Here is a 26549-nt window from a genome sequence, read left to right on the forward strand (position 1 = left end):
CTGCCGTTGATTCCAGGACACTTGAACCCCCTGCAAGACGATCTACTCCCTCACTTGTATTGAGCATTGTCTGCAGCTAATTGCAGCGTCACGCGCCTTCGGACCTCGACCAACTACCCCGCCGTCTGGTACGAAGCTCAGCTTGAGCTGCAGCAAACATTGAAGCTGCATGCACATCCATCATGGCTACCAACGAGCCAACCACCGAGGAGGTCATCCAGCGACTCAAGGAGGCTCGTCCCCCGGCATCCGATAGATTTACATATCTTACCATCATAGACAAGTCCATGTCGCCCGGGATCCTGCCGGCTCTCCACGAAATCCTGGAAGATGTAGAGCTTACTAGTGACATTGGCTGGGACCTTGTTGAAATGCTCATCCATGTCCCCGGAAGCGAGAGCTGTCTAGAGACCATTGCGCGCCTTGGAAACCCTCGAGAAGTCATCCTCAAGGTGTTGCAGGTCATGGAAACGGTGACTGGGGAAGGAGACAACGGCTCGGTAGGGAACCAGTATTTCGTCACTCTTTGCGGTATGCTCGGCATCCTGCACAAGCGACTTCAAGTCAAGACGCCGTCTCGATTTCTGCACACCACACTAGACACTGTATATCGATCATATGACCCAACGAGCGCCGAATCGACTGCCGCTATCATCTCGCTGATGCAATCGCTCTCCGCGCAAAAAAGGCCGCCGCTGCCGTCGCGACAGTCGAGTACGGTGCTCGGAACCGCGCTTCATACCAGCGACGAGACGAAGAGTGCGCCCGATCCAGAGGCGGACAAGTCTGATCTTCCCAATGCTGACGAGCTTGAAATTATGACGCATTTGTTGCGCTGCTTTATTACCTGTGTCATTGAGGCCTACGTCAACTCGAACAAGTTGGAATGGGCCGCGAGGTTACTGGAATATACGTATCCTGAGAGAGTGGTTCCAGGAAGGAAGACGATGATGCAGGCGTTTAACGAGGTGGACGAATTGGGGGCAAAGGATGCATTGGTCGGCCAGCTGGCAGTAAGTTATGGGCTCCAGCGTTTCCCTTGACTGCATGCATTGGTCCTTAACTGGCGTATATAGGCTGTTGCTGGTGACTTGGACTTTGCCAAGATGACCTTTGCCGAGCTTCGGGAGATCCTTCAAGCGCCGATTGTTCGAGATCCACTGGCCATCGAATTTGATCCCGCAAATATCGAGGAGATTAAGATATCAGGAGGTGGGCTGTTATGTGTGATTGCCTATTGGGTTTTTGCAGGCGACGTCTTTGACGCCGACCAGCCTCGACCCGGCATGTACATGTTTCCAGACCATCAACAACTATTGAAGCATTACATCGGAGATGACCCCCAATCGGAGATATTGAACAACCCTGGAACCATGGAAGCGTTGGTCGTGCTCGCAATCTGGCTAGTCGGCCAGAAGAAGCTTGCCCAGGACGGTGCGGCAGATACAAACGCCAAGGACAATTACATGCCGTATCACCACCTTATAACACTCATTTCCGTCTTCCACGCCAACATTCACGTTCGAAATGCCGCTACAGTCGTTGCCGGAGCAGTCCTTCACTCGGACCCTGACGAGGACGATCGCCTCGCCATCCTAGAAGATCTCCTCGAGAACTGCATGTTTGGGTCTCTCCAAGCCTGTGCGATAACCTGGCTCAGAGAAGAAGTCATTTCCGCGCGCAAGGCAAATTCCAAAGGGCGGTTTGGCACTCCGGATTGTTTCGAGTCTATACAATACACGCTTTTCCCTGACCTGACATATCTCAAGGAAGCGGATGTCGAGACATTATTGGAATTCTGGGCAGAAGGCTCCCCGTTCCACCTACAAGCCGCCAACTTTGCTCTGTTCCTATTTGGAAATGAGTACAAGGACCTTGCGCCGGCGGGCATGGCTGCCGCTATTGAACACCGCTATGTGCAACCACTGTTGCATGTCTGTGGGCTGTTGATTGAGGAGATGGCGATTGGGGAGATTGAAAAGTCTGATGACCATAAAAGTACGGTGATGGAATTGGGAATATTAAAGGATATACTTGAGAGGGTACCTTTGCAGTGACGACTTGCGCAAATTATTCAAACAGACGGAACGGTATACGGCATTTGGTCGCGGTGGGTTTGTTGGCCCAGGTATTTTGAACTGGGACTAGTTACTTGACTTGTATGTATGGAGTGAATGGGCGGTGGTTTACGAACATGAAATGCACAATTTATTTTCTTGGTATAGAGTTTACTGCTGTTGCTTGTTGGTGGTGCAAGTTTCTTGGGTGTTCCGAAGTCCTGCGCGCGAGGCCACATTTTCGAGAGCATCGTAGCTACGACCCCCGAGTTGACGGCTGAGCTACGTTAGGCATGCTACCGGTACTCTTATCTGGTAGCTCATAGTGTTCAGAGTCCGCACGCAGCACTCTGGCTGCCTCGCAGGTGTACCGGTCTCCTTGTCGTCTGGACCGCACCCATGGCGGTCAATGAAGGGATGAATCGAACATGAATCGGGTATTGGTATTCTATGGTGGTGGTTCAAGCAATTTCGCAACAGTGCCGTGCGGGTCATAAAAGTTCAACTCCCGCAGCCACCTCGGGAAACGTTGCCTCTTTGCAACAAACTCCTCGTAATTACCGTCTTCTATCCCGGTCGTAGTCCCTGTGTCTACCCCTATCCCTATCCCTATCCCTATCCCTTTCCCTCCTATCTCTATGATGATCTCTGTCCCCATCCCTGTCTCGTTCCCTATGACCATTTCTCTCTCTGTCCCTCTCCCTCTCCCGCTCCCTCTTATAGCTATCTTCTCTGCCTCGTTCTTCCTTTCTTTTATTTTGTTCCCGATTGTACTCGTCCAGCCGGGGCCGGCTCCTCTTTTTCGCGCCGTTCTGGTTCCAGCCGCCTAGATCTTCTACACCCTTCAGCTCCTTCGCGCCAAGGCCGAGCCGGTTCTGCCGCCTTCGCACGTCCTTTGACTTTGGCCCGCGGTGTTCCCCGTCCCATCCCATCCCGCGCAAGAGGGCGGCGCCGAATTCTTCAATGGGCATTGCTTCGTAGTCTTCCAGCGTGGAGGCGGCGCCTGCGGTTGCGGCATCGCGTCTGTACACGTCGTCTTCGGTGGTTATGACTCTTGTTTCTTTCGGTTTGTTGCCTAGCAGTGCGTCGAGGGCCTCGTCGTCTGCCGTCTTGGGTTTGGGTGCTTCCTTGGCCGTTTCTGACGGGGTGTCTTGTGGTTCGGGGGAAGGCTGGTCGTTCTTTTCTTTGATGGTCAGGCCCCATGATAGACCTTTGTCTTGGTCTGCTGGTGCTCTCTCTGCGCTCCCATTCTGGTTGTGCTGGTGTCCTCTGGCTTCCGCGGGTCGATTGTCTCCCTTCTGTGCGCGTATCTCCCCTCTCCAATCTCTATTCGCTTGCCGCTCGATGACGTATTCTCTCTTCACCTCCTCCTTCTTTTTGTGTCGCGTCTCTGCACCATCTGCGCCGAACCCGGTGATGGCTTCGTGGCGTCCGCGACGGTCGTCGTCTGAGTCCGAGTCCGAGTCTGCGCCGAGGGCAGCGTGGGATCGGGGCCGCTTTCCGAGGCTTGATGGTGGTGCTGGACGGGAGGTTTTGTTAGAAGACGGGGTTGAAGATGTTGAGCCGAATTTAATGGCTATTCGACCTTTGGAGGGCTCCGACATGGCGCTGCAAGAATGGGTTGGAGTTTGAGGCTAATGATGAGATTTGGAGATCCAGTCAAGTCAACATTGAAAATGTGGGGCCGCAGGGTCGTGGAGTGGCTTGACAAGGTGCACATGTGGAGCCTTGGACCGGGAAAATTGACAGCGTGAACAGGTTCTGCAACGGGCTTCATTGGTTACATCACTCGAGACTTCGGTTCTCTTTCACATCCTTAATGAGGATCAACGGTTCTAAATAATCGTTGGGACTTCAGACACGATGCATCTGAGTACTCCCATGGAGCTCCATCCTCGCCTACGGAGGCATAATAACAGTTACTTTAACGCCAAACTAAACCGCTAGGACGGCCATGTTTTTAAAAAGACGACTACAGTCCCAGAAGAATGATCCAAAGGCCACGAATTCGATTTGCAGGCCTTGGGCAGGTGTCAACAGCTGTAGAACCTCGAATTTGCTCAAGATTTCTTCAGTTGGATCCTTTCCGCTCATCTCCTCTACTTCACACTCCATACATGTTCTGCTCCTACTTTTCGGCTCATCCTCACAAGGGAGAAAATAAAAGAAACCGAATTCAGATGGGAGAACGCTTCTATCTTGTCGCTCCTCGGGCGGAGTAGAGATTCAAGATGAGTGGTGACATTTCGCAGATTTTTGACGAGTATGGCGAGGCACTCGTACGTCTTCTTGCTGTGCCTAAAATTCCACGAAGGCGATTATTTCTCCCTAAACGGTGCGCCTCATATATGTCGCCTGTGCTATCTGATCCTATGGATCTCACCAATGATTGCAGAGCGATCACGATCAATAATACCAAGAAACGAGAGGCTAATGAATACTCGAGAAACCACAAGAGTGTCGAAATTGGAGTTGATTATGATACGACGATTGCTTACTTCGTGCGTTCGATCACTTTCATCGACCTCCCCACAGAATTACACCTACAAATCATGTGTCACATACACTCTATAGATGATCTTGTATGTCTGAGTCTGACTAGTCGATACTTCTTGGATGTTTGTCAAAAAAAAATATCCCTGAATATTATGCATCACTTCAGGGCCGATGGGCCGGTGAGAACATTGTGTGCGTTGGTGACCAGATTGAACCAGGCGACTTACCCCCAGGTGTATTTTCTCAGAGAGAATTGAACAAAGTCTACCAAGACTTGTTCAATGTATTGGGGGCCACAGAGACAGCAATGATGATGGAATAGACCGAGTACAAGAACGCTCCCTTTGCCCATATGTTCGGCCAACAGCATCTGAGCTACAAAACGACATCCTACTCGCCTGGGAATCGGATCGTGTGGTCAGGTCTTGCCCAGACAGGGCGATACAAAATGAACCAATACTCAACATGAAATGGCATGAAATGCGCGTTCAAGGATCAATTTACTTCCCTGAGGCCCCGCCATTGATCCTCCGAAATCTAACAACTAAGGAGTTTGTTCGCTCCGAGGCTGTTACTTTGAAGCCTTAATACATTCACGCCGTATGTTTGCCAACTATTTGATCGGAGAGACTAAGACTCGCTCAGCGACCTGAAAAGACTCTGCAGAGAGACAGCCCTGCTTTGCTACCTTTGCCGTTCAAGCGAGGCTGCTGAACAAGACATTTTGTAACAATGAATATATGTGCCATTATTGACAGAAATAGTGCGACGTATGCTGCAAAATGTGACCGAAAGACAAATGACGGAGTCAGCCATTCCAGCTGTGGTCAAACCAAGCCAGGAACTGGCCGGTCGGCTTGCAACATTGTCAGCTAAACATCACCTGGAACAATTTCGTGAAACAAAATATGCATGCACAGCAACATATACATGCAGAGGGAATGTGGCGGCCCAGCCGTGTCAAGAAGCGTCGAATATCCAGATGCCATGTCATGCTTGTGCCTGTCCATCTACCGTCTAGATACCTGCGATTCCTTTGAGAAATATTGAAACAACCTCGTATGGGTAGGCCGGAAACTGGTCTAATAGCTGCAAAAGCAACGGTTGCATTGGTGTATGGTTTTCTGTTGTTTATGTGTTTAGTATCAAGCCACACTCCTATGAAAACGTGGCTAGTGTGTGAATTTGCAAATCTTTTCCATCCGTCGTCGTTGCGCTAATCCCGTTTTTAACCTTGTGAGATGAGCACTGACCTCCTTTTTTTTTGCCTCATTTTTTTCGTCTTGGATGTGTCTTGGTTGTTGGCACATGTATGTATGTACATAAGCCCAAAGGACGAGACATGGTTTTATGCGATAAATCGAGCGGGAAAGGGAAAGAGTTTTCCGCTTGTTATTTCACTACAGAGCACTCATTTTGGAAAAAAGTCAGCTCGGTGGTCTTGACAAACGACAACACCGCGATAAAAAAAAAGAAGAAGTGTATTATAAGAAACGTAGGATTGCGTGCAGGGCCGTAATGAACTACTAATAGTACTAGTGGGTGTAACTACAGGCTATTGCTCGAACCCCCGAGCTCATCCTGGGCTGGACAATCAATCCATGACGATTGGAGCGGGCCCCCGGATGCGGTAGTGAAAATTGTGACCATCGACTTCAATGTTGAAGACGGCTGGACAATAACAGGCCAGGCGGCTTACAGTGTTGAGACGGCGCGCGCACTATCCAATCTGTTCAGCCGCCAGTTATCCAAGTACGGAGTACGGAGCACAGTTATGCACGACTCGTGCATCAGGCAAGACAGGCTGGCTGTCTGCATACAGTGCGGGTCCAAGGTCGACGGTGGCTGCCTCCCTCAGGCGCTGGATAGTGGATTCCCGTTCATGGTCATTGAAGTCGCGTCCACGGTTGAACTGGCCCCCGCCGGCCGGCTACTCGCGCTCGTCCGTGTTCATGTCGGGTCCAGTCATAACTACGAAGTACTTAGACCTAGGTACATACAGTATGTAGTCTCTCTCTCTCTCGGACAAATTGACGACCCAGGCCTGTCGTTGATGTCAACATGCTGCAAGAGCCAACGTGGAACACGCGTGCGCCGGACACGCCCTAATAATAGTGCACCGGACTCGACAAGAACTACTGTTACTAGGCTCCCCCGTCCCTCTAGATGCCAGCATTTAAGTTGGTCCGAAGCAGGTCGATAGCTACAAGCTCCGTACTCCGTAGATACCGGACTAGAGTCCAGCCTGAGCCCCTCCCCCTTCTGGGGCTTGAATTGGCCGCCTGCTGCCGCCTGCTGCCCGCCCGCCTGCGCAAGGCATTCAATGTCCATGTCGCTGGCAAAAATTTCCACCACCACTGACCGGGCCCCTCCCCCTAAGATCCCCCCCAGAGGTGAAATCGCCGCCCGACAAATTTCAACGCCCTCTCTCAAGTTGGTGACTCCTCACAAGGACGAAAAAAACAATTCGTCAATACGGCCTCAACCACCACCATTTGCATCGTCACCCACCCGGTATTTCATCTCTGTCAACTGCGTATTGGCCTCCAGTGCATCTGTTTGGCCCTCAAACGGATGCCGCCCACGCCGATGCTATGACTGAGGTCGGGCACCCCGACCTATCGAGGCTGCTTCAATCAAAGCGCAACGACTGCAAGTGAGTATAGTCTCATTCGAAGGCGCGATTTTTTCTCGTCATTTTGATATAATTTTTGTCGTGCTGACCCGTCGCAGTGCAATCGTAACGTCGAGGAAGAGAAAGCTGCGCGAGCTCTTTGCGGTCGCGACCCAAGTCGAGACCTTGCCGAGCCATGCATTTGCTAACCCTGACGCGCCAGCGGCAACACAGGCCGAATGGCAGTTTTTGCAAGCAAATGACATCTTGCAGTACGTCCTTGCCATGCAATCTGACTTTTTTTCTAATGTGCCTTGGACCGATATTGGTGTTTTTGTTGTGTGCATCGATTGAGCACCTGGCTGCCATTTATTGCGATGTCGTCTCCGTTTAGTCTGGGCGTGTGGAATACGTCTTTTGTTTCTAATACTAATCTTCCATCTGCAGAGGAAAGCCGCTGAATGAGCTTCATATTCCGGCGAGGCAGAAGCAATCGATTGACAAGTTGAAACGATCACTCGCGCTGCAAATAAGTGCTGCGACAACTCAGCCGTCTTCAAAGCCGACGCCAGTTCCCATTCCAATACCACTCGATAGCATCAAAAAGGAATTTTCGACGACGCCTGTACAAAAATCATCTGATGTAACCCAGCCCAAGGCGGTCAATTCTGTTGTCAATGGCCGACCAGGCTCAGCATCAGGCAGTTCGGCACAGCCAACGCCAGGTCTGCCTGCACAGAAACCATCGCAAAGCCCGACATCTCCCGCGAAACCAGTTGCGCCGGGATCAAAACCACCATTAACTGTTGAGCCGACTACGAATATCAAGACCAAAACGAATAGCGCGTCGGCGACCAACAATGCAACTCAACAACAACAACCACAACAACCTCATGTTAAATTTCCTCCAGGGACGAAGAAGCCTGCCAGTAGTGCAACTAAACACCATGATGCAATTCCAGCGTCGGTCACTCCAACACCCCTCCCGATTAAGCCGACCGCCACTGCCTCGCTTAACAATAACACAACCAATGCGCCTCTCAGCATTAAACTTCCGCCCGAGGCTGTTAAAGCAACCGAGGCTATGTCATCGCCAGCATCGACTACCCATACCGCGACCACGCCGGCCATACACGACGTGTCCACGGACACCAGCCCCGACAATGATAGTACCCGATTCGTCGATCCGACACAACATCCGGACAAGCCAGACGCTAGTGAGGTTAGCCAACACCAGCAGGAGAAGGTAGCAGAAGGTCAGGAGCACAGCCCAGGCGCAGAGGACCAGCTTCTTCAAGAATCCATCAGATCCAGCACGACATCTGCGACACCACAAGCGCCCGAAGATGCCGCGAAAGCTTCGATGATTGACGATGTTTCAGAACATGAACCCCCAGCAATTGAGCCAAAGAAACTCGGTAAAGCTGAGGTTCCCGATAGTCAGGATAGTTCGCCCGATCAGATGCAAGTCGACGTCACTGAGCTACGAACGCAAGCCCAAACCCAGAAACCCGTGACTCCTAGCGATTCAAAACCACCGTCTCAAAGCACAGTTCAGACTCCCACTACAGCCGTTAAAAAGGAACAGACTGTGCAACTACCAGCTCCGGAGAGAGCTGTCACCCGAGTATCCTCCGGGGCTATGCGGTTGAAATCTGTGACCGAAATCGTGGGAGGTGGCGCGATATCCCGCCCGTCCATGGCAGACCGAGATGCGACAAAGGGATCACACGATCAGCTCACACCTGTCACTTCGACTCCTCAGTCTCCGGCATCCAGAGTAAGAAATGGGCATAAACGAGATCGATCGAAGGGCCAGGTGTCAACGGTCCTTTTTGGGAAACAACCGAAGCGAGTTGATGAGAAATCCATTGTATCGGGCCACAAGGAAATTTTGCAGCCAACGGATGACTATTACACTTCACTCTTCGTGCAAAACTTTACCGGCGCTTCCAAGTGGATGCAACCGCTTGAACGAATCTTGTTTCAAGCAAATAAGACCATCGCCACTCCGGATGCTGATATTGTCATCCGAGACCACCAGGCTTGCAAGGTCCTAAGGCGTGTATACCATTTGCAACAACATGACAAGTGGTCGTTACGTCAACTCAAGCGCTGCCCTGAGCCGACCAGGCCTCCGACACAATGGGACACGCTACTAAAAGAGATGAAATGGATGCGGACGGACTTTCGTGAGGAACGCAAATGGAAAATGGCAGTTGCCCGAAACTTGGCCTATGCCTGCGCGGAATGGTACGAAGCATCCTCCGATGAGCGAAAGCAGATGCAAGTTCGTGCTGCTATCCCTCCAAAGGCTGAAACGGTAGAAGCCGATGTACCCATGACGTATGTTGATGGAGACGGGGCGGACAATCAGCCAACTCCCGACCTGATATCATCTGGCGATGTAGACTCGCCGCAACCAGTGGACGAACTTGCCGATGACTTCGTGGAAACCGTTCCCCCGTCTGCCATCTTCACTCTACAGGAAGACGATGTTGTGTTCGGGTTGCGGCGAACAACGGCTTCGGATGCCCTACTTGATGAGCTTCCAATGTATGGCTCACCTCTGAAGGTCCTGAGTGGAGATATCACAAACCCCGAGTATGACCCAGACGCCCATTGGCGCCGTCCTGCTTTGCCCCTGAGCAAGTACGTGGAAGGCGAAATGAAGCTTGTAACGTCCGCCCCTCCGCGCAAACGCAGCAGATTCAGCTACGAGAATGAGGAGTCAGATGATGAGTTCGAGGGCGCCTTCGTGGCCGACCAAGCCGTCCACAACGTTGAACTCCCCGCAACGACTGACGAAGTTGCCCTCTTCCGGCCTGACTCAAAACACATCAGAGACAGGCTACATGCAGGTCACCAATTCAGGCCACCTTCGGAACACGCAATGCCTGTGCAGAGCTTCTATGAGTCTCGCGGGCCATCGCAATGGACGCTGGTAGAGGATGATGAATTGCGGGGACTTGTTCGGGAGTATTCTTATAATTGGTCATTGATTGCGAACATCTTGTCGACCAAATCCAAGTTTCAGTCGGGCGCTGAGAGACGCACGCCTTGGGAATGCTTTGAGCGATGGATCAATCTCGAAGGCCTTCCAGCAGACATGCAAAAGACGCAGTACTTCAAGGCATACAACAGCAGAATCGAGTCAGCACAGCGAGTCATTGCTCAGCAGAATCAAATGGCTGCACAACAAGCCAGTGCCGCTGGTGGTGCCATGACGCCCGTTCGCAGGAGACCGTCGGTGCCGGTGCGAGTCGAGAGGCGGCGTAATCAAAAGCACTTGAGTCTACTTGATGCAATGAGAAAGCTCGCCAAGAAGAGAGAGACGACTATTCAAAAGCAACAACACTCAGCGTCACAAAATTCAGCTAACAAGAAGCCCAACGATGCTATTTCGCAACGGCAGAAAAAGACACCAAGAGATTACAGTCTCCTCCGTTTCGAACGCGATCAGGCTCTAGCAGAGAAGATGGCACAGTACGCGCAGCGGCAGGAAGCCCAGCGACGAGCTGCTCTACAAGCCAGGACTCAAGGCCAGGCAGCCCAGGCAGCCCAGGCAGCCGGGGCTGGAGGACAAGCACAGCAAAACGGAAATCATCTTCCAAACGGCAGCGTTCCAGCAGGTGGTGCTGCTCGCCCAGGTATCCCAAGCCAACTCGCAGCCGCTGCTGCCGTTGCCGCTGCCACTCAGCGGCCCCGGATGCCTATGCAAGCTCCGGTCAATGGGATGGGAGTTGCTGGTGTCCAAGCTCAGATGAACGGCGGACTTTCGGTTGCCAACCAGATGGCCGCTGTCCCGCAGGCCCAGCTGCAAGCTGCGATGCAAGGCCAGCAGAGAATGCCAATGCCGAACCAGCAGCCGGATGCCAACTTGATGCTTCGTGCCCAACGCATCTCTGAACAGCAGAGAGTTCAGATCCAGCAGGCTCAGCACCAGCAACATCAGCAACCGCAGCAAGTCCAGCCACATCAGCAGCATCAACAGCAGCCGCCGCAACAGCAGCCGCAACCACCGCAGCAACAGACCAATGGCGCAGCAGTTGGTACTCCTGGACCGCACAGCTCGCCTCCCCTGCGCAATGGCATCAACGGAATCAATCAACAAAACTACATGACCACCGCACAGGCCATGATGGCTCAGTACAGTGCGGTTGCCAATGCCAATGGGCATACATCACCGCCAACTAATGGTCTACACATGCCCGTCGCCGTTAATGGCAGTTCCCCAGGCCAAAGAGTTCATCCGCAACTTCCCGCCGGCATCGCCGCACAGCTTGCTCAACTAGAAGCCCAGTTGAGGGCGAAGAACCCGAATCTGACGCCCGAACAAGCACGCCAGGTCGCAACAGAACATCTCACGAGAACCATGATGGCACAGCGCCAGTCTGCCATGAATGCTGCTGCGGGGGGAACCGGACAGCCCGGTCTTGCCAACAGCATTGCGGCAACCACCAGCCCTCACCAGTATGCGGCTCTCCTTCGACAGCAGCAGCAGGCCGCCGCCACTCTTCAGGCTCAGCAACAGGCAAAGGCTCAGCAGGCCCAGCAGGCTCAGCAAGCCCAACAGGCCCAACAGGCCCAACAGGCTCAGCAGGCTCAGCAAGCGCAGCAGGCTCAGCAACAAGTTCAACAGCGCGCAGGGAGCCAAGCATCTCCTACTCCCGTCCCTGCGCCCAGCCCGGGGCAGTCCCATCAACGCCAATCCAGTGGTAGCGCCACTCCTTCAGGGGGCCAATAAACCAGCTCTCTTTGTATCTAGGTCAGTTTTTGTGGTGCTTTTGTCATCTGCTACGGTTGGCTGTAGTTTTGGATGTCATGTTGGTGACGGAAAGCTACTTGAAGTCTTGGCTGCCGTTTCTCCTTCTACCTCATTTACACACGGTTACGGTCATGGTCACAGGGCGTTTTATGTTTTGCAGAATGGTCAGGGTTGCCAGAAATTATTACTGCCATCGGGCATGGAGCTCGGGGCGAGTAGCTGGAATAGCGAGCGCAGTATTGGCAAATTTGCTCGTCTTGTCTTGACGGGCTGGGAATTGTTGTATATACCTTAATTTTGTCGAATGGGGGCAGTGGAAGCTCTCTCGACGTCAAAAACTCTTGTTGCCCAGAGAAGGCACGCACATAATTATGCTCGTCTCCCAGTGCAGGTGACGTTTCAAGTGTTCAATAATAAATAAGATGGTCCGAATCAAACATGTAGGGTCACCATCAATAGATACAAAAACGCCACGTGCGCCACGTACAATGTACAAGGACGACAAGTCAGACCAGGAAACATGACTCGTCTAAGCCTCCATTCATTCATCCCATTAATTTCGAATCAGCTTTTCCAGCGCTGTGGTTATGAAACTCGTCATACATCCCTGTCCGTATCTACATGCTCAAGTATCCTCCATATGTCTATCTATCTAGCTCGCTGGCTAACTCTTATTGTTATCGCCCTGGAGTAAGAGGTGCGGCTTGATGAAATCCTCGTCTAGTTGTCTGAATAGACCCGCTGGATCTTCTGCACTCCAAAGTTGTCGAATAGCTCCGGTGGCAGTCATGGGCGTGGGCTGCGATGCCTCACCAGCCGGGCTCATAAAGGCACTGTCCGTTTGAGGACAGGGCTGTGAGCTGGTGTGGCGGGCAGGACGAGCTGGTGGCGGTAGGTCAGACGTGTCAATGTCTGTATCAAAGTCGGAGTCTTCGCCACTACGGCCAAGCAAATCTGCCCTCTCGAACTCATCCTGGTTACGGTTGGAATTCTTTCGGTTAAGACTATTTCCTCGGATACTTTGGCCGCTTCCAGAGAGGTGCGGTGACCTGTGGCCAGACACATAACTAGCGGACCGACCTTCCTCTAGGTTGTGCAGAACAATGTTGCCATTTCGCCGGGGTGTGTAGCCAATGCCGCCGCCCGAACGTTTGGCATGGAGACCACTAGCAATGGTTTCAATATCAAACTCGTCGTCGCTATCAATCTCCTCCACGACTCCGGTCCGAATGCCTAGGATCTCGAGCATGCGGGCAGTGGTGCCACCAAATATAATGACGGTTAGGACAACCACAACCAACACAGTCGCCCGAAGAGCGAGGGCATTATCACCGGTCAGAAGTTCGGCGAGAGCCACGCCGACGGCGCCGCGAAGGCCCGCCCAAAAGAGCATTGCCTGGTAGTTGTACGGCAATTCTTCGGCAGCTTCAACACCACGCCGCCTGGCGCGATATGAAATGAACCAGTTGATAGCTTTAGACAGGGGGAACACGGCGACCCATCGAGCAACGCAAACGGCTAGAATGGTAATCATAATAAGGGGTGGCTGGAATGACAGCGCACTGTCGGTGAACAGGGCCAGACCAAGATAAATGAAGATGAAGTTTTCGGACAATTGTGATATTACTTGGAAAATGTATTTTGTGGTGAGTTGGGTTCGGCGAGACATGTTGAAATAGGCATAATGCTTCAGGGTTATACCACAGAAAAGCAAGGACACGATACCTAATCGAGATGAGCAAAGTGAGGGCGACATGTAATGAGCGGAACGGAATAGCACATACCAGACAAATGCACACCTTGGGAGAAGAAGTAGGTGGCATAAGCTATCAAGAAGACGAGACAGCTTTCAATCTTTGTATATCGTCTGAGATACGTAAATTTGAGAAGCAAGGCAGTGCCGATGCCGACAACGATGCCGATGAGCAAACTGCTGAAAAAAACCAGCAAGAAAATGCCGGTACCTTCAAAGAAGCTGAGGATTCCATAGCTAGATGCTTCGCCCTTGTTGTATTTCTGCGCTGTCTCAAAGATGACAATGGCAATGGCGTCATTAAGAATTGACTCGCCGAAAATAATGGTATACAGCTTCGGATCAACCTTGTAGGTATTGAAAATAGCCAAGATTGTGACTGGGTCAGTGGCAGACAAGGTGGCACCAACAGAAATTGCATCAACGAATGTCATCTTCAGGGTTCCGGGGATCAGGGAGTATAGCCAAAGAATGAATCCAATGACGACGGCAGACAGAAATGTTCCTGCAAAGGCAAATGTAAGGATTGTGCCGATGTTGCGGAAGAAGTTGGCTTGATGCAGCTCGTATCCAGAAGAGAGAATAATCGGCGGTAGTAAGAGGTTGAAGAAAATTTGATAGTTGAAGTTTATCATGGTCCGAATCGAATCGCCCGAGGTGACAATGAGAATCAATCCAACCGTCATTCCTACGAGTGCGGCGCGGCTCAGTCAGTTCAAATTCCTGTCAAGACAATGACGACAATTGCGCCAAGTCGCGCACCAAGGCTCTTCGGGGAATGCAATTACGAACCCGCAAAGATTGAAATGACTGTTTCGTGAATAGCCGTCACTTTCTTTATTTGGAGCATGTAACTCGTGAAAAAGGCTGCAATGAGCAGCAAAATGGCAATAAAGATGGTCCATGCCGCGTACAGTTCCTTGGTCGCGCCATCGCCCTCTAGAAGTTTGTTGGTCAGCAACGAGGTTTCGTCCGATAGCGCAAGATGAAATTGCATTTCGAGGAGAATCGCATGAACTTGGGGTCGACGAACCTTCCTCGCTGTCATCTCGTCCTGTCGCGTTGGTCAAGTCAGTCTCGTGCCTACTTCTCATCGGGTGTAGCATGGCTTCTCAGTGTTCAACATACGTAGAAGTTTCAGGCCCAGGTCGGCGACTTCTGTGACCAACTCCATGGTCGGCTTAGATATTCGATACCGGCACGGAGTTGCAAGTGAATAGACCAATTCGGTGGGTTTAGGTGAAACGGTTGGAGGGAAGGGAATTCGAGCAGGATGGAGCTTTGGAGCTCTTGCGAGAGCCTCACGGCGGGGCCAGACAGAGCATGAGTTGTCGGTGTGTGCGTTTTATCTCTGGGACTTTCTGAGGGCGCGTCGTAGAGCAAAACCCGGTCAAAGGAAATGAAGGTTTGCGTCGAATAAATTGTAAATCGACGACGATGGAATGGCACAAAGTGACAAGGCCCCAAATGGATCCGGACCGGATTCGAAGGTTGACGTGGAAGGTCGGAAGGGGTTTGGCGCGGCCTGGGCTTTTGGTCTTGGCGGGGCCAAGGCATTCGGCGCAAAAGAAACATTTCGGCAACAGCAACCGTTGGCCCAGGTGGCACCTGCTGTTCTTGCCGGCTGGAGCCTGGCGTCAGGACAGGGTGTCCCTCCTGATCTGGACGCTGAAGGGCACATGCCCACACGTGCAGGTCCCTGCCGAAAAAGTATCGGCTACTTCCAGCAGGGCATTCCCCACACATTGAGCTCAGTATCCGCGACTTGGAAAACTTTGGAAGTGGCAGAGACTTGGAAAGTTTCATCGGCATCGAGTCCCTGCTCATTTGAGCCACTTTGAGACGGCGCCTTCAAATCCCCTCTGGTGTGCGAAGGCTCCAATGCGGTATCTGTAGGGATGTGTATCTAATAAGAAGCTGTATTATTAAGGATACATATATTTACTAGTATATTATGTGATAATAGAAGTATCTATGAGGAAACTTATTATTAATCGCTATATCATGATATACTAAGATTTAGACTGCTATAGTGTCACTTGAGGTCACCGGTTGCCTACAAGGGTGATGTGGGGCCCGCGACCTCACTGGAGCCTTCGCACACCAGAGGGGATGGTCAGTAACCTCGAGACGAACCCCACGCAGTTCCTCGGAGCAAAGTTCAGTAAAGAACACACATAGATTCTTGAGTGTACAGGTATAGTAGGTTAATTTAATTTGGATGAAGCATCATAAAGCCAGCAGCGTAGCGCACTCGAGCAAACCCATTGTCACGTTTGACCCAATTGATCGCAAAGCCTACGTTCAAAGTTGAACATGGAAGGTCCGGCCAAGCCCTGCCCCACCATTCTAGTGCAGTTGAGCCGCCCTTGCGAACAAGGTCCCCTACAAGTGGCCACAAGCCGCCTGAACCTCCACGAGAGCGACGCCGAACTGACCGTTAACATGGAATATCACCAGCATACCGATCCCACGCGTCCAGTTCTCTCTCACCACACACCACAAACTATACCCGTCCTATGCAGTCTGCGCCATAAAAATTTCCGCATCAGCGTCTGTTTTCCTGTTTGATCCAACAAATGAATGCGCCTGTCTATCGAACCAGCTGAGCTGTGGTCGAACGACACAACGGCCCGTCAAGTCCAGAAACATGTACCACCTCGCCAAGGGCCTGTATCTCTACGCGACCAGCAAAGAAGGTCTGCACCCTCCTCTACCAAACGAAAGGCGCAGACGGCAATGAAACTGACCAGCAATACCGACAGAATACTCCGTCATCCTCCTGGGCCTCGATAATGCCGGCAAGACCACGTTCCACGAACAAGTCAAGTCCATGTACCTCCCCCACGGGCCGGAACCAAAGCTCAAGACCGTGCCGACCGTCGGCCAGAATGTCTCGACGATAACCTTACCCGACATGTATATGAAGCTATGGGATGTCGGCGGCCAGCTGTCCCTTCGCAACCTCTGGCAAAGCTACTACGCCAGCTGCCACGCGATCGTCTTCATCATCGACAGTACGGACATTGGCGACGGGTCGCTTGAGGACGATGACAACGGCCGCTTGGAGGAGTGTAGACTTGTACTCGAAGATGTGCTGCAGCACTCGGAGACGGAAGGCGTGCCGCTACTCATTCTCGCGAACAAGCAGGACAGGGAGGATTGCGTTGAGACTATTCGCATCAAGGAAGGCCTGGTGAAGAAGGTCATGGAGGGCGATAAGGCGAGCAGTATTCGCGATTCCAGGGTATTGTCGTTGAGTGCGTTGACTGGAGACGGCGTCAGGGAGGCGGTGGATTGGGTAAGGACAAGAGTGCAGTGGAATAAAGAGTCGAGGCCGCCAGTGATGAGGTGAGAGAAGGAAAGGGATATTTTGCAACAAGAAATGGAGTTTTGATTTATTTTTTATTACATGAGCTACGGACCATGATTTTAGAGAGTGTGGCTTAGCACGGCGTCTTGGCCTGGATAGATTTAAACGGAGATCATTGTACCTTTTTTTAAGCAGCGAAATGCCCAGGATATCAACTTATGTTGCAAGGTATAAAATAGCATGAGCTTGTAACTAGGGGGTATCAAGATGTCTCGGCTTTTTTTTTCTCTATCCTGCCATACCGTGATATTGCGCCATGATGAAATAACAAACAGAACAGCCTTTCTCTTTTCTTGTTTTGGAGCCTTCGGCTCCAATATATCCCGCTCTAACCACATCATCTATCATTATCTGCCTTTAACTCGGCCATCAACCCTCCCTTATCTCTCCTCTTCCCATCCTCCATTAACTTCCTATCCACCAGGTCCGTGAACACCTTGACCCTGTCCAATGCCAACTGCGCACACCTCACGAAGAGGGGCGCGTCCACATCCGCACCCCCCAGCTTCGACACCTGGCATATCTCGCCATGCTTGTTCAGACTAAAGGTACAGCTGGTCACCCTCAGCTGCTCCTCCAGCCACGTGGTGTCCATCAGCACCGTCTCCCCGTCGTGGCCGAAAAAACTAAACGTCACGCAAAACGGCGAGTGCAGCCAGCTGAGCGCCACGGGCTCCCGCTCTGCCGGGGTGTAAACGGTCAGCGTCTCGCCGTCCATGGTGGTCTCCGGCTTGCGAAAGTGCCGGAGGGCGGCGACGACGGCGAAGCACGCCACGTCGAGGAGGTTGCCGTCGTGCGAGAGGACGTGGACGTCGGCGCGGACGGACCAGCACTTCTGGCCGGCGACGAGGCAGAGCGACTCGGTGTCGAGGGCGCCGGAGCGGCGGATGGTCTTTTCGAGGATCCTCGAAAGGAGGACTTCCTGCTCTGTCGGGCGGTTCACTTCGAATGAAGGCGCCGCCATGGGGCTCAGTTCCGAGGATATGGTGAATATACCGTCAAAGGGGCGGTCCGTGAAGGGCACTGTTACCTCTGCCGAGACTCTGGCGACGATTCTATATGTATGTGTTAGTGGTGGCTGTAGTCACATTATTACGTTTGGTATTCAGGCTTGGACTCTTTTTTTTTTTTTTTCATCTTGTTGGGGGGGTGTTGGAAGAACATGCCTTGTCTTCCCGCACTTGGCATCCGCAACGCCAAACTCATCTCCAAAAGTGAGCTCCAAAGGCCGGAACTGTTCAAACTTGCGATTGTCTAGGCGCAGACCTTCGTCAAGCGCCTTTGCGACAAAAGTCTTCTCGCTCAGCGACGGTTCCGCATCTCGTGGCATTGTGTCTGTCAATTGAGAAACAGGAACGGGCCTGTGGCAACAGGCTCCTTCAGTATGTATTGAAGGGGTTGTTTTTCACTGGCTTTGCTCATGGCGTGTATGCTCAATGAGTGACGTGGGGTTGAAAATTCTGCCGGGCGGTGGAAGCCAAACACCGATGGAGGTGATGAAGGTTGAACTGATGGTGGGGACGGTTGTGCATCTGCATAACTTTGAGCGATTGAGAAACTATACTATGTAGCGCATTTGTGAGTCAATTGGACCGTGGACTGTAGTCAGGATAGTGAAGGAAAAATTGCACCCTATTACATGACCCTGGTGTATTTGATGGTTGCTTGTGCTTTACTGGAAGATGCCGTCAATGTTGCTTTCGGCCTATTGGCTTGAAGCAACCAACTGCCGGGATCCACCTCCATCGGCAACCGAATTTCTTTAGAGGACGATTAATTTATCAAGTGAGAGAATAAGAAGCCGAAGATTAAATGGCAGCTGTAGTGGGAGAAGAGAAGGTTGTTTGAACCGACAGAATATTCTCAGCATGACACTATATCCATAGCACAGTGGTATAGCGCATACTTCATACCTAGGTGCCTATGCAACACCGACAAGCAGGCAGCGGCAAACTCCACACATCTCAACTCCGCCCGCCACCGCCGCAGCATCCTAACCCGTACCCGACGGCCGGTCTTGCCACCGAACCCCGAACACATGAATTGAGTTGCAGCCATGTTGAAAGAGAGCTTAAAGACTGGAGATAGGGGTTTAAGTCCGAAAGAAACAAGGTCATGACCCCCGCCAGCCATAAAGTGAATTGGCATGCACACGCCACAACCCGCGATGCCGCGTTGAGGGACCAGGGAGGGCACATGGAACCTAGATAAACACGGGGGTTGACCAGCTTCTCTTTCCCGCCCCGTGCCAAATAAACCAAAGACCACAACTACCACTCCTCCCTCGCCGCCCACCATGAGCCAGTCACTAAAGAGTCTCTGGCCTCCCAAGCCCCCTCTGACGGAGGCAAACCTACCGGACCAGACAGGCAAAGTCGGCACACGTCCTCCCCCATCCCAAAACACCTCGGGAAGCCTCGCCGTCCGTCTAACCGCCACCAAACGCAGGTCTTCCTCGTCACCGGCGCATCAGGCGGCGTAGGCGAGCAGCTCGCCTCCATCCTGTACCAGCACAACGCAAAAGTCTACCTGGCCGCGCGGTCCGAGGACAAGACCGCGGCGGCCATCTCCTCGCTCAGGCAGCAGCACCCCCAGTCCAAGGGCGACCTCGTCTTCCTGCCCCTCGACCTCGCCGACCTGGGCACCATTGCCCAATCCGCCGAGCGGTTCCTGCGCCTCGAGTCGCGCCTCGACGTGCTCTGGCTCAATGCCGGCGTCATGGTGCCCCCCGCGGGCTCCAAGACCGCCCAGGGCTACGAGCTGCAGCTCGGCACCAACAACATCGGCCACTTCCTCCTGACGAAGCTCCTGCATCCCGTGCTGAAGAAGAGCGCCGCCGCCGCGCCCAAGAACTCGGTCCGCGTCGTATGGGTGTCCTCCAGTGCCATTGACCTGGCGCCGAGCGGCGTCATTGATTTCCAGAACATGGCCTATGACAGGGACGAGAACGCCTGGGTCAAGTATGGGAGGAGCAAGGCCGGCAATGTGTTGCACGCGGTTGAGTTTGCCAGGAGGACCGAGGGCGAGGGCATCGTCAGCGTGGTGAGTGCAGGGAAATGAAAATCGGCGCGTAAAGTCTTTGACGAGGGGGGTGACGAAAGCTGACAGTTTTTTTTCCTCCCTAAATCTAGAGCTTGAACCCGGGTAATTTGGCGACGGACTTGCAGAGATCCATGCCGGGATGGCAGAATTTCTTCTGGACAGTACGCTTTTTGATCAATCGTGCGAAATCTCGAGAGACGGAGGTGCTAACTGAGAGTTGTAGAATTTCATGGCGTATCCCGCCAAGTTTGGTGCTTATACAGAGCTGTTCGCAGGTCTGCACCCCGATGTTACTGTGGAAAAGTCTGGCATGTTTAGTAAGTTGCATGTTTTAATTACATATTCACCATCGTGTCGATTGGTTTCTTTCTAACCGGGTTTTAGTTGCGCCTTGGGGGCGGCTGGTTAATGCCCGCAAGGATCTGTTTGACCCCGAGCTAGGGAAGCGGTATTGGGAGTGGACAGAGGAGCAGGTCAAGCCGTATGTCTAGGAGCATGAGAGACTTTTTTTGGATTATTGTTTTTGTATCGACTATGCAAGTCTGCAAGTCAGCATCTTCCTGATTCTGATTGGTAGGCGCATTGTAATATTCCACCATCGAATCAATTGCTCTGTGTTACAGGTGCTATCTATCCCCTCTTGTGATGGTCCTGCCATCCGCACCACACCTTGAACCCAAGTACCGCGTGGTTCGATTCATGTACAATCTGAAGAGAAATGCCTTTGTACAACATGGGAATCCCGCGACCTGCTACATGTCGTCCGCACCATAGCTCACAGTGACTTGACGCCAGCTTGCATGGCTTTGAAATGGCTCCAGTCGTGGCTATCTTGAGCCAGACTCCAAGCCATGACACCGCCCAGCTTTTTGGCAGCTACAATCTCCTTGAATTTCCGGGCAATAAGATCGGGAGCATCCCAAGTCCAGTACTGCTTAGTGGACGAATCCCAGTACCACATTCCCCCCTTGGCCTTGTCCTCCTTGCCATTCTGCAGGGCTTTGGTAAACGCAGCTTTGCTGTAGTTTTCGATTTCAAACGTGAAAGCCCCGGAAAGGTTAAGGTCAGAGCCATCGGGAGCTTCGAGAACCGCCGTAGGGCAGCCAGTGGGCTCGGCGCATTCGACACCGTCCTTGGTAGTAAAATACTTGGCGTAAAAAGCGAATCCAAGATTCATCTTGCTGGCAGTCATGCCTCGCTTGATGTAAGTGTCAATAGTATGGGCGCAATCCACAACAGAGGTGTGGTGATTGGTAGCGTTGTCTCGGCGATTCATAATGTCATACGTCATGACCTAGCAACCACATATTAATTCGTTTATTCCCCAGCAACTGTTTGCCTACCACGGAGCGGGTTGTACTTACATTGACAAAATCAACAGCTTTGTCAATCTTGGGAACCTGCTCGGCCGTGAAAGCAATCATGTCACCCTCCTTTCCAGGAACGGCAATGGACAGTTCCTTTTCTCCAATAGCAGTCTTGATCTCCTGCAGCAAGAGTGCGTACGTCTCAATTTCTGAAACCTTCTTATCATTGGGAGTCTGCTTATAGTCTTGGCCGTTGCCGCCGGGATACTCCCAGTCAACATCTATCACAATGTAAGCAAACATTCATCTCCGCAAGCAACTACAAATGTCTTACCGACGCAGTCGTAACCAAGGGTTTTTACGGCGGCAGCAACGTTCTTGGCGTACGTCTTGCGCGTGGTCTCGGTGGCAGCGCCAGTACTGAAACCAGAGGTATCACCCCATCCGCCAATAGCCATGCACACCTTTGTGCCCTTATCAAAAAGAGCCCGGACCTGGTCCAGCGGCATAAAAGGTTGATACGAGCTACCAGAGTTGAATGTTGTTGAAGGAGCAAAGGCAGTGATGACGTAGTTTACGCCTGCCGTCACGTCCTTGGGGGGTAGTGTTGTCTTGTGCCATCTAGGGGAGGAGTTGTCAGCAACGCTCAGAGAGAGAGGGAGGCCGAGGGGTCTCTTTTTGCCAACTTTGGACTTACTGGTCAAAATACATGACATATCTGGGAGCCGCCGAGACAGCAGTGGCTGCCGCCAGAAGCAGAAACATGCATGAACGCATTATAAACCGTGTCCGATTCGAGTAATGGAAAGCCCACCAGTGGCTTTTAGAGGAGGAGATTTATGGGATGGAAGATGAAGTAAATTGCCGATAGAGATGTTGGGGACATGGCGGCCTTTAAATGATGGGAGTCTTTTGCCATTACAAGTTCCAGTCGGGGGAACGAAAATCACAATCGGCGGCTGGAAGGAATGCTGCAGGTTCCGCATGACAAGGCCTCATGAAACCCAACAAACAGAAACGGACAAAGAGATTGAGACCCAACCATGATGGTGATTCACTACCCAGGTAGGCAGTTGAGTCGATGCAAAATGAAATGGGGGACAAATGGGGCCTCCTGACGGGCCATGTAAGCCGAAAGCCATTGTCGCGTGCAACGTCGCAATCATGACAGAGTAGCGCAAAAGTATCAGGAAAGGAGGCGTCGGTCGGCGCATAAAGGAGACTAACACGGACGGTACATACATGTATGGAGTCACAAGTCGCATCGAAGAAAGGACATAGAGAGTGGCTTTCCGCCACGGGTCCTCCTATATGCCGGACAGGGGGCCAACTCAATGGCTGTTCTGGCGATGTGAGGTGATGTGGTGGTGATTGGCGATCCTTGACCTCTTTTCAGTCATGCAAGGCTTGAGCTTGGGCGCTGAGCCAGCAGATTGGCCAGTGCGCTTTTACTCCGTACCTGCCTGGCGAACAAAGCCAATCCGATTGACCACATGCAGACAAGGGCCGGCTGGCGCCAACTGCCAAGACCAGTTGACCCTTTTGCTCCCGGTGAGGCATGAGCAACCCCCACGAGGGCCCCCCCATTGGATGCTGATGCACGTCGACTTGCAGATGTGAATGTGCAGATGGTGCATAAAGGCTTGAACTATTTTCGGAGAGTCAAATGACATGGATCCGCCAAAGAACACTTGAGCCTCTTCTATTGTACAGATTAACTTGACATGTTGAAACACAGACGCATAACCGGGGTATGCGTGCCTGCTACTCCGTACTCCGTACATGCACAAGTTATGGTCGATTGATGCATTGCATAGCTGCACGGACGAGCTAGCATCACATCTCCCTCACCGAGCGCATCTCGCGAGAGCCAACCGGGAAAATCCACAGATGCCGAAGGCCAACAAGTCAAGTCAGTACTCCATAGAATCTCTAATATCAACGGTCAACTGATCGATTTAGCCGCTTACTTCTAAAGGTCGATGCTCCTAGCTACATCAGCGCCATCCCGAAGCGCCGGTGAGCACGGAAATCTTGGCGCAAAGAGGAGAGAGTTGCACTACATGGCAGAATATACTTTGCCAATGGATAAGTTTGCGCTGAAAATATAGTACAAACGGTATATCATGGTGCTGCGCGATTTTGTGTACCCTCAAGATATTGGGCATATCCTCAGGCCCTTGTATCCAAACCTGGCGGTTCCTCACTCAAACGGATCCTCTTGAAAGTTCAACATCATCATCATGGACGTTGAGGTTTGTTAATAAACGCATCTGGGACACGATATTCATCATCCAGCTCCCTTGAGTTTTGAGCTCACAAAACCCGTGCAAATTGCTTTGCTGAGGTTGTTGCTTTGGGCCATGGTGTGCAGTATCCCGGTGACTGGTATCCTTGCTACTTGGCTGTATCAAGTTTTGACTTGTCTAAAACTACGAGTACTCTCCCGATTATCAACGCAACATATTTCATCTATACAGCATCAGTACAAAAAGCCTCACGCTTCCCCTCCCTGCTAGGGACCGGCTTCGCAATCATGAACGAATGTCCAACCTCACAAGCCGAATTTGGCAAACACCGTGCCACCAACAATACTGTTTCATCCGAGTAGCATCACCGCACAGCGTTTCGAAGGCTCAGGTACCCGAGCATTCCTACTGGTTAGAACCTGCGGCCACAGTGGTCCGATCTGGGTGTGGTAGCCGCAATCTACATGCATACAGTCTTTGTTTGAGGTGGATCTGCGACCCGTAACTATTCCCGCCTTCAATCAAGCCACTTGTCTATTGTGCAAGGGCAGAAGAAGTAAACATCACTCGTTCACCTTCTACTATTCACTGCTGTCCGTCAAATACGTTCCTTGAGCTTTATTTTTGCCCATTATCAAGAACAATTGACCATGCTGGCCGGGCCCAACAAGCATGGATCTCGTACCCGGAGCACGTACACCATGACGTGGATGGCCTTGGTTTCATCTCAACATGCCCATATTCAATGCCGGGACGCGCCACTTGCAATGATGTGCATGTAAAACGCCTCGACAGGGAGATGCACCATCCTGGACAGTAAAAGCAGCAGACTTGCCCCCCTTTGTAGCATGTATATCCCGACATGGCGGCCTCTCGTATGCCCATATAGAGCCGAGTACCTCGAGTCGGTTCCTGTACCTCTCTGCTGTTATTTTCTCTGCCGCCAGCAGACACAAAATGGACGAGACCACGCCACTTTTACCCGGCGAAGACGGCGGTGATGGCGGCGGCGGCGGCTCCCAGCAGCGAGGACCTCGGTGTGCTTCATTCTTTCAGGCACGACGGCCGAGAACCATTTACTTTCTGTTGTCGTTGATGGTGTTTGGGTTGTCCTTCTCCGGGTCATTGGGCGACGTGCCCGTTACGAGATTGATCGAGGACAACCTCTGTCAGAGGTACTACGCGGCCCGGTTGGACGGGGCCACGCGCCATAACAAGATTGACGAGAGTCTGTGCAAGTCTGACGAGATTCAGTCGCAATTGGCCTACTTGAATGGATTGCTGCCCATGATAGAGGCTGTCGTTGGTAAGTGTACATCGTAAAGGGGTACATGTGAGGGAGGGACACCTGATTTTCCTAGGTCTTTTTGTGGCATTACCATATGGTGCGTACGCAGATAAGTAAGGGCCCCTTGGTCCGGGATCCCATCCCTACGTCTTGGCCAGACAGTTGTACAGGTCTCAAGTCAGGCATTAACGGCGTATTCAGAAAAGGTCGCAAGCCGGTCTTGTGGCTCTCCCTCGCCGGCATCTTCGTGTCGGGCTTATGGATAGCCGTCGTCCTAGCCCTAGGTCAAAGAATTTCCATATACATCATTCTCATTTCACCCGTCTTTGCTGTCGTCGGCGGTGGAAGCACCGTTTTGGTCTCGGCCATTTACTCTGTCGTGGCCGATGTTGTTTGCGAAGCAGACAGGTAAGACCAGCGCCATCAAGAAAGCGTTTTTTTTTACTTAACTCTTTTCTGATTCACGTACTAGAGTATCGGCCTTCTTGACCGTCTCGCTCGGGAGTCTCGTTGGCAATCTATTCGGTCCGCTAACCGCCTCGTCCCTCATGAGGACCTCGTCTCCATGGACTCCCATTGCACTCAGTCTGCTCATCCTGCTTCTCGCTATGGGAGTCATTGGTTTCATTCCCGAGACATTACCCGCGCTGAAGCAGGAAGAAGAGTGGAGCGTATCACGGGATGATTCCTTGTACGGCACCGTCAACTCATACGTCTGGGAGTTCAAAGATCAAATCAAAGAGGCAATCGGCATGATTAGGCAGCCATCGCTAAGTCTCATCTTGTTCGCATTTCTGTGTCCCTCCCCAGTGGGAATCGCCACCAGCGCACTCTTTATCCAATACGTCAGTAAGCGGTTCGATTGGTCCATGGCAGCAGCAGGCTATCTGCTCTCTGTACGGAGCATGGTGAATGTATTTGTTGTTTTGCTCGTTATTCCTGGGCTCTCGAAGCTCCTCGTCTCCGGTGTGGTGGTGAAGGGTTTCTCGGCCGGTGAAAAGGACCGAATCCTAGCCCAAGCATCTGCGTTTTCTCTGGCAGCTGGGTTCTTGCTTCTTGCGGGAACAACCATGCCCATTGTTATAAGCGGGCTAATTATCAAAACCCTCGGTGCAGGATTACCGTCACTGTGTCGATCTCTGGCCGCGTATCATACAAGTGCGGAAAACACGTCGAAGCTACAAACAGTGATTGGGATCACAGAAACCATGGGCCTACTTGTGGCAGCGCCGGGGCTAGCATGGATGTTTTCGATTGGCATGAAGCTTGGAGGAGTTTGGATGGGCTTGCCGTACGTGGTGACGAGTGGCTATTTGCTTGTGACAGCAATCGCATTGTTGTTTGTCAAGCTCCCAACCGACTCGTTTATTTTGTTAGAGGAGACATATCATTTGCAAGACGTGGCGCCGCATACAGCCTCAGTTCGCAGTTTTTTGTCTCATGGAACGATGCCGTACGATGCCGTCGAGAGTGGCTGTTGGCCATAAGCGGCCACGGAATTAGGTTCGTGGATTGATGAGCTGACATGTTCCGCGATGTGAGAGATGGATATTGCCGACCCTTTCTCCGTCATGTGTATTCTGTAGTTGTACCTAATTTTAG

General features: G+C 52.0%; 9 protein-coding genes across 9 annotated transcripts; 5 read left to right on the plus strand and 4 right to left on the minus strand.

Annotated features, from left to right (window-relative positions):
- Positions 1–182: 182 nt before the first annotated feature.
- On the plus strand, positions 183–2057 carry MAA_03467 (DUF1760-domain-containing protein; the record flags this gene model as incomplete). Its single annotated transcript, XM_007821465.1, has 2 exons — positions 183–1013; positions 1077–2057. The coding sequence occupies 2 exons, from the start codon at positions 183–185 to the stop codon at positions 2055–2057; spliced, it is 1812 nt and encodes a 603-aa protein (XP_007819656.1).
- Positions 2058–2614: 557 nt separating this feature from the next.
- On the minus strand, positions 2615–3661 carry MAA_03466 (D111/G-patch; the record flags this gene model as incomplete). Its single annotated transcript, XM_007821464.1, has 1 exon — positions 2615–3661. The coding sequence occupies one exon, from the start codon at positions 3659–3661 to the stop codon at positions 2615–2617; it is 1047 nt and encodes a 348-aa protein (XP_007819655.1).
- Positions 3662–7147: 3486 nt separating this feature from the next.
- MAA_03465 (large tegument protein) lies at positions 7148–11914 on the plus strand (the record flags this gene model as incomplete). Its single annotated transcript, XM_007821463.1, has 3 exons — positions 7148–7209; positions 7287–7439; positions 7615–11914. The coding sequence occupies 3 exons, from the start codon at positions 7148–7150 to the stop codon at positions 11912–11914; spliced, it is 4515 nt and encodes a 1504-aa protein (XP_007819654.1).
- Positions 11915–12599: 685 nt separating this feature from the next.
- MAA_03464 (Cation/H+ exchanger, CPA1 family) lies at positions 12600–14862 on the minus strand (the record flags this gene model as incomplete). The annotated part of the gene is made up of 5 exons (XM_007821462.1): positions 12600–13660; positions 13720–14376; positions 14481–14627; positions 14722–14742; positions 14817–14862. The coding sequence occupies 5 exons, from the start codon at positions 14860–14862 to the stop codon at positions 12600–12602; spliced, it is 1932 nt and encodes a 643-aa protein (XP_007819653.1).
- A 1476-nt stretch (positions 14863–16338) lies between these two features.
- Positions 16339–17043, plus strand: MAA_03463 (ADP-ribosylation factor-like protein; the record flags this gene model as incomplete). The annotated part of the gene is made up of 2 exons (XM_007821461.2): positions 16339–16387; positions 16442–17043. 2 exons carry the CDS (start codon positions 16339–16341, stop codon positions 17041–17043), a joined length of 651 nt encoding a protein of 216 aa, XP_007819652.2.
- Positions 17044–17398: 355 nt separating this feature from the next.
- MAA_03462 (3' exoribonuclease) lies at positions 17399–18391 on the minus strand (the record flags this gene model as incomplete). The annotated part of the gene is made up of 2 exons (XM_007821460.1): positions 17399–18116; positions 18243–18391. 2 exons carry the CDS (start codon positions 18389–18391, stop codon positions 17399–17401), a joined length of 867 nt encoding a protein of 288 aa, XP_007819651.1.
- Positions 18392–19357: 966 nt separating this feature from the next.
- On the plus strand, positions 19358–20594 carry MAA_03461 (short-chain dehydrogenase; the record flags this gene model as incomplete). Its single annotated transcript, XM_007821459.1, has 4 exons — positions 19358–19435; positions 19510–20103; positions 20327–20420; positions 20488–20594. The coding sequence occupies 4 exons, from the start codon at positions 19358–19360 to the stop codon at positions 20592–20594; spliced, it is 873 nt and encodes a 290-aa protein (XP_007819650.1).
- A 284-nt stretch (positions 20595–20878) lies between these two features.
- Positions 20879–22187, minus strand: MAA_03460 (glycoside hydrolase family 18 protein; the record flags this gene model as incomplete). The annotated part of the gene is made up of 4 exons (XM_007821458.1): positions 20879–21397; positions 21468–21691; positions 21745–22031; positions 22108–22187. 4 exons carry the CDS (start codon positions 22185–22187, stop codon positions 20879–20881), a joined length of 1110 nt encoding a protein of 369 aa, XP_007819649.1.
- Positions 22188–24616: 2429 nt separating this feature from the next.
- On the plus strand, positions 24617–26434 carry MAA_03459 (major facilitator superfamily transporter; the record flags this gene model as incomplete). The annotated part of the gene is made up of 3 exons (XM_007821457.2): positions 24617–24965; positions 25118–25355; positions 25420–26434. The coding sequence occupies 3 exons, from the start codon at positions 24617–24619 to the stop codon at positions 26432–26434; spliced, it is 1602 nt and encodes a 533-aa protein (XP_007819648.2).
- Positions 26435–26549: the final 115 nt, after the last annotated feature.

This window comes from Metarhizium robertsii (genome assembly GCF_000187425.2).
Source record: "Metarhizium robertsii ARSEF 23 chromosome Unknown MAA_Scf_3, whole genome shotgun sequence".
Classification (NCBI taxonomy): Eukaryota; Fungi; Ascomycota; class Sordariomycetes; order Hypocreales; family Clavicipitaceae; genus Metarhizium; species Metarhizium robertsii.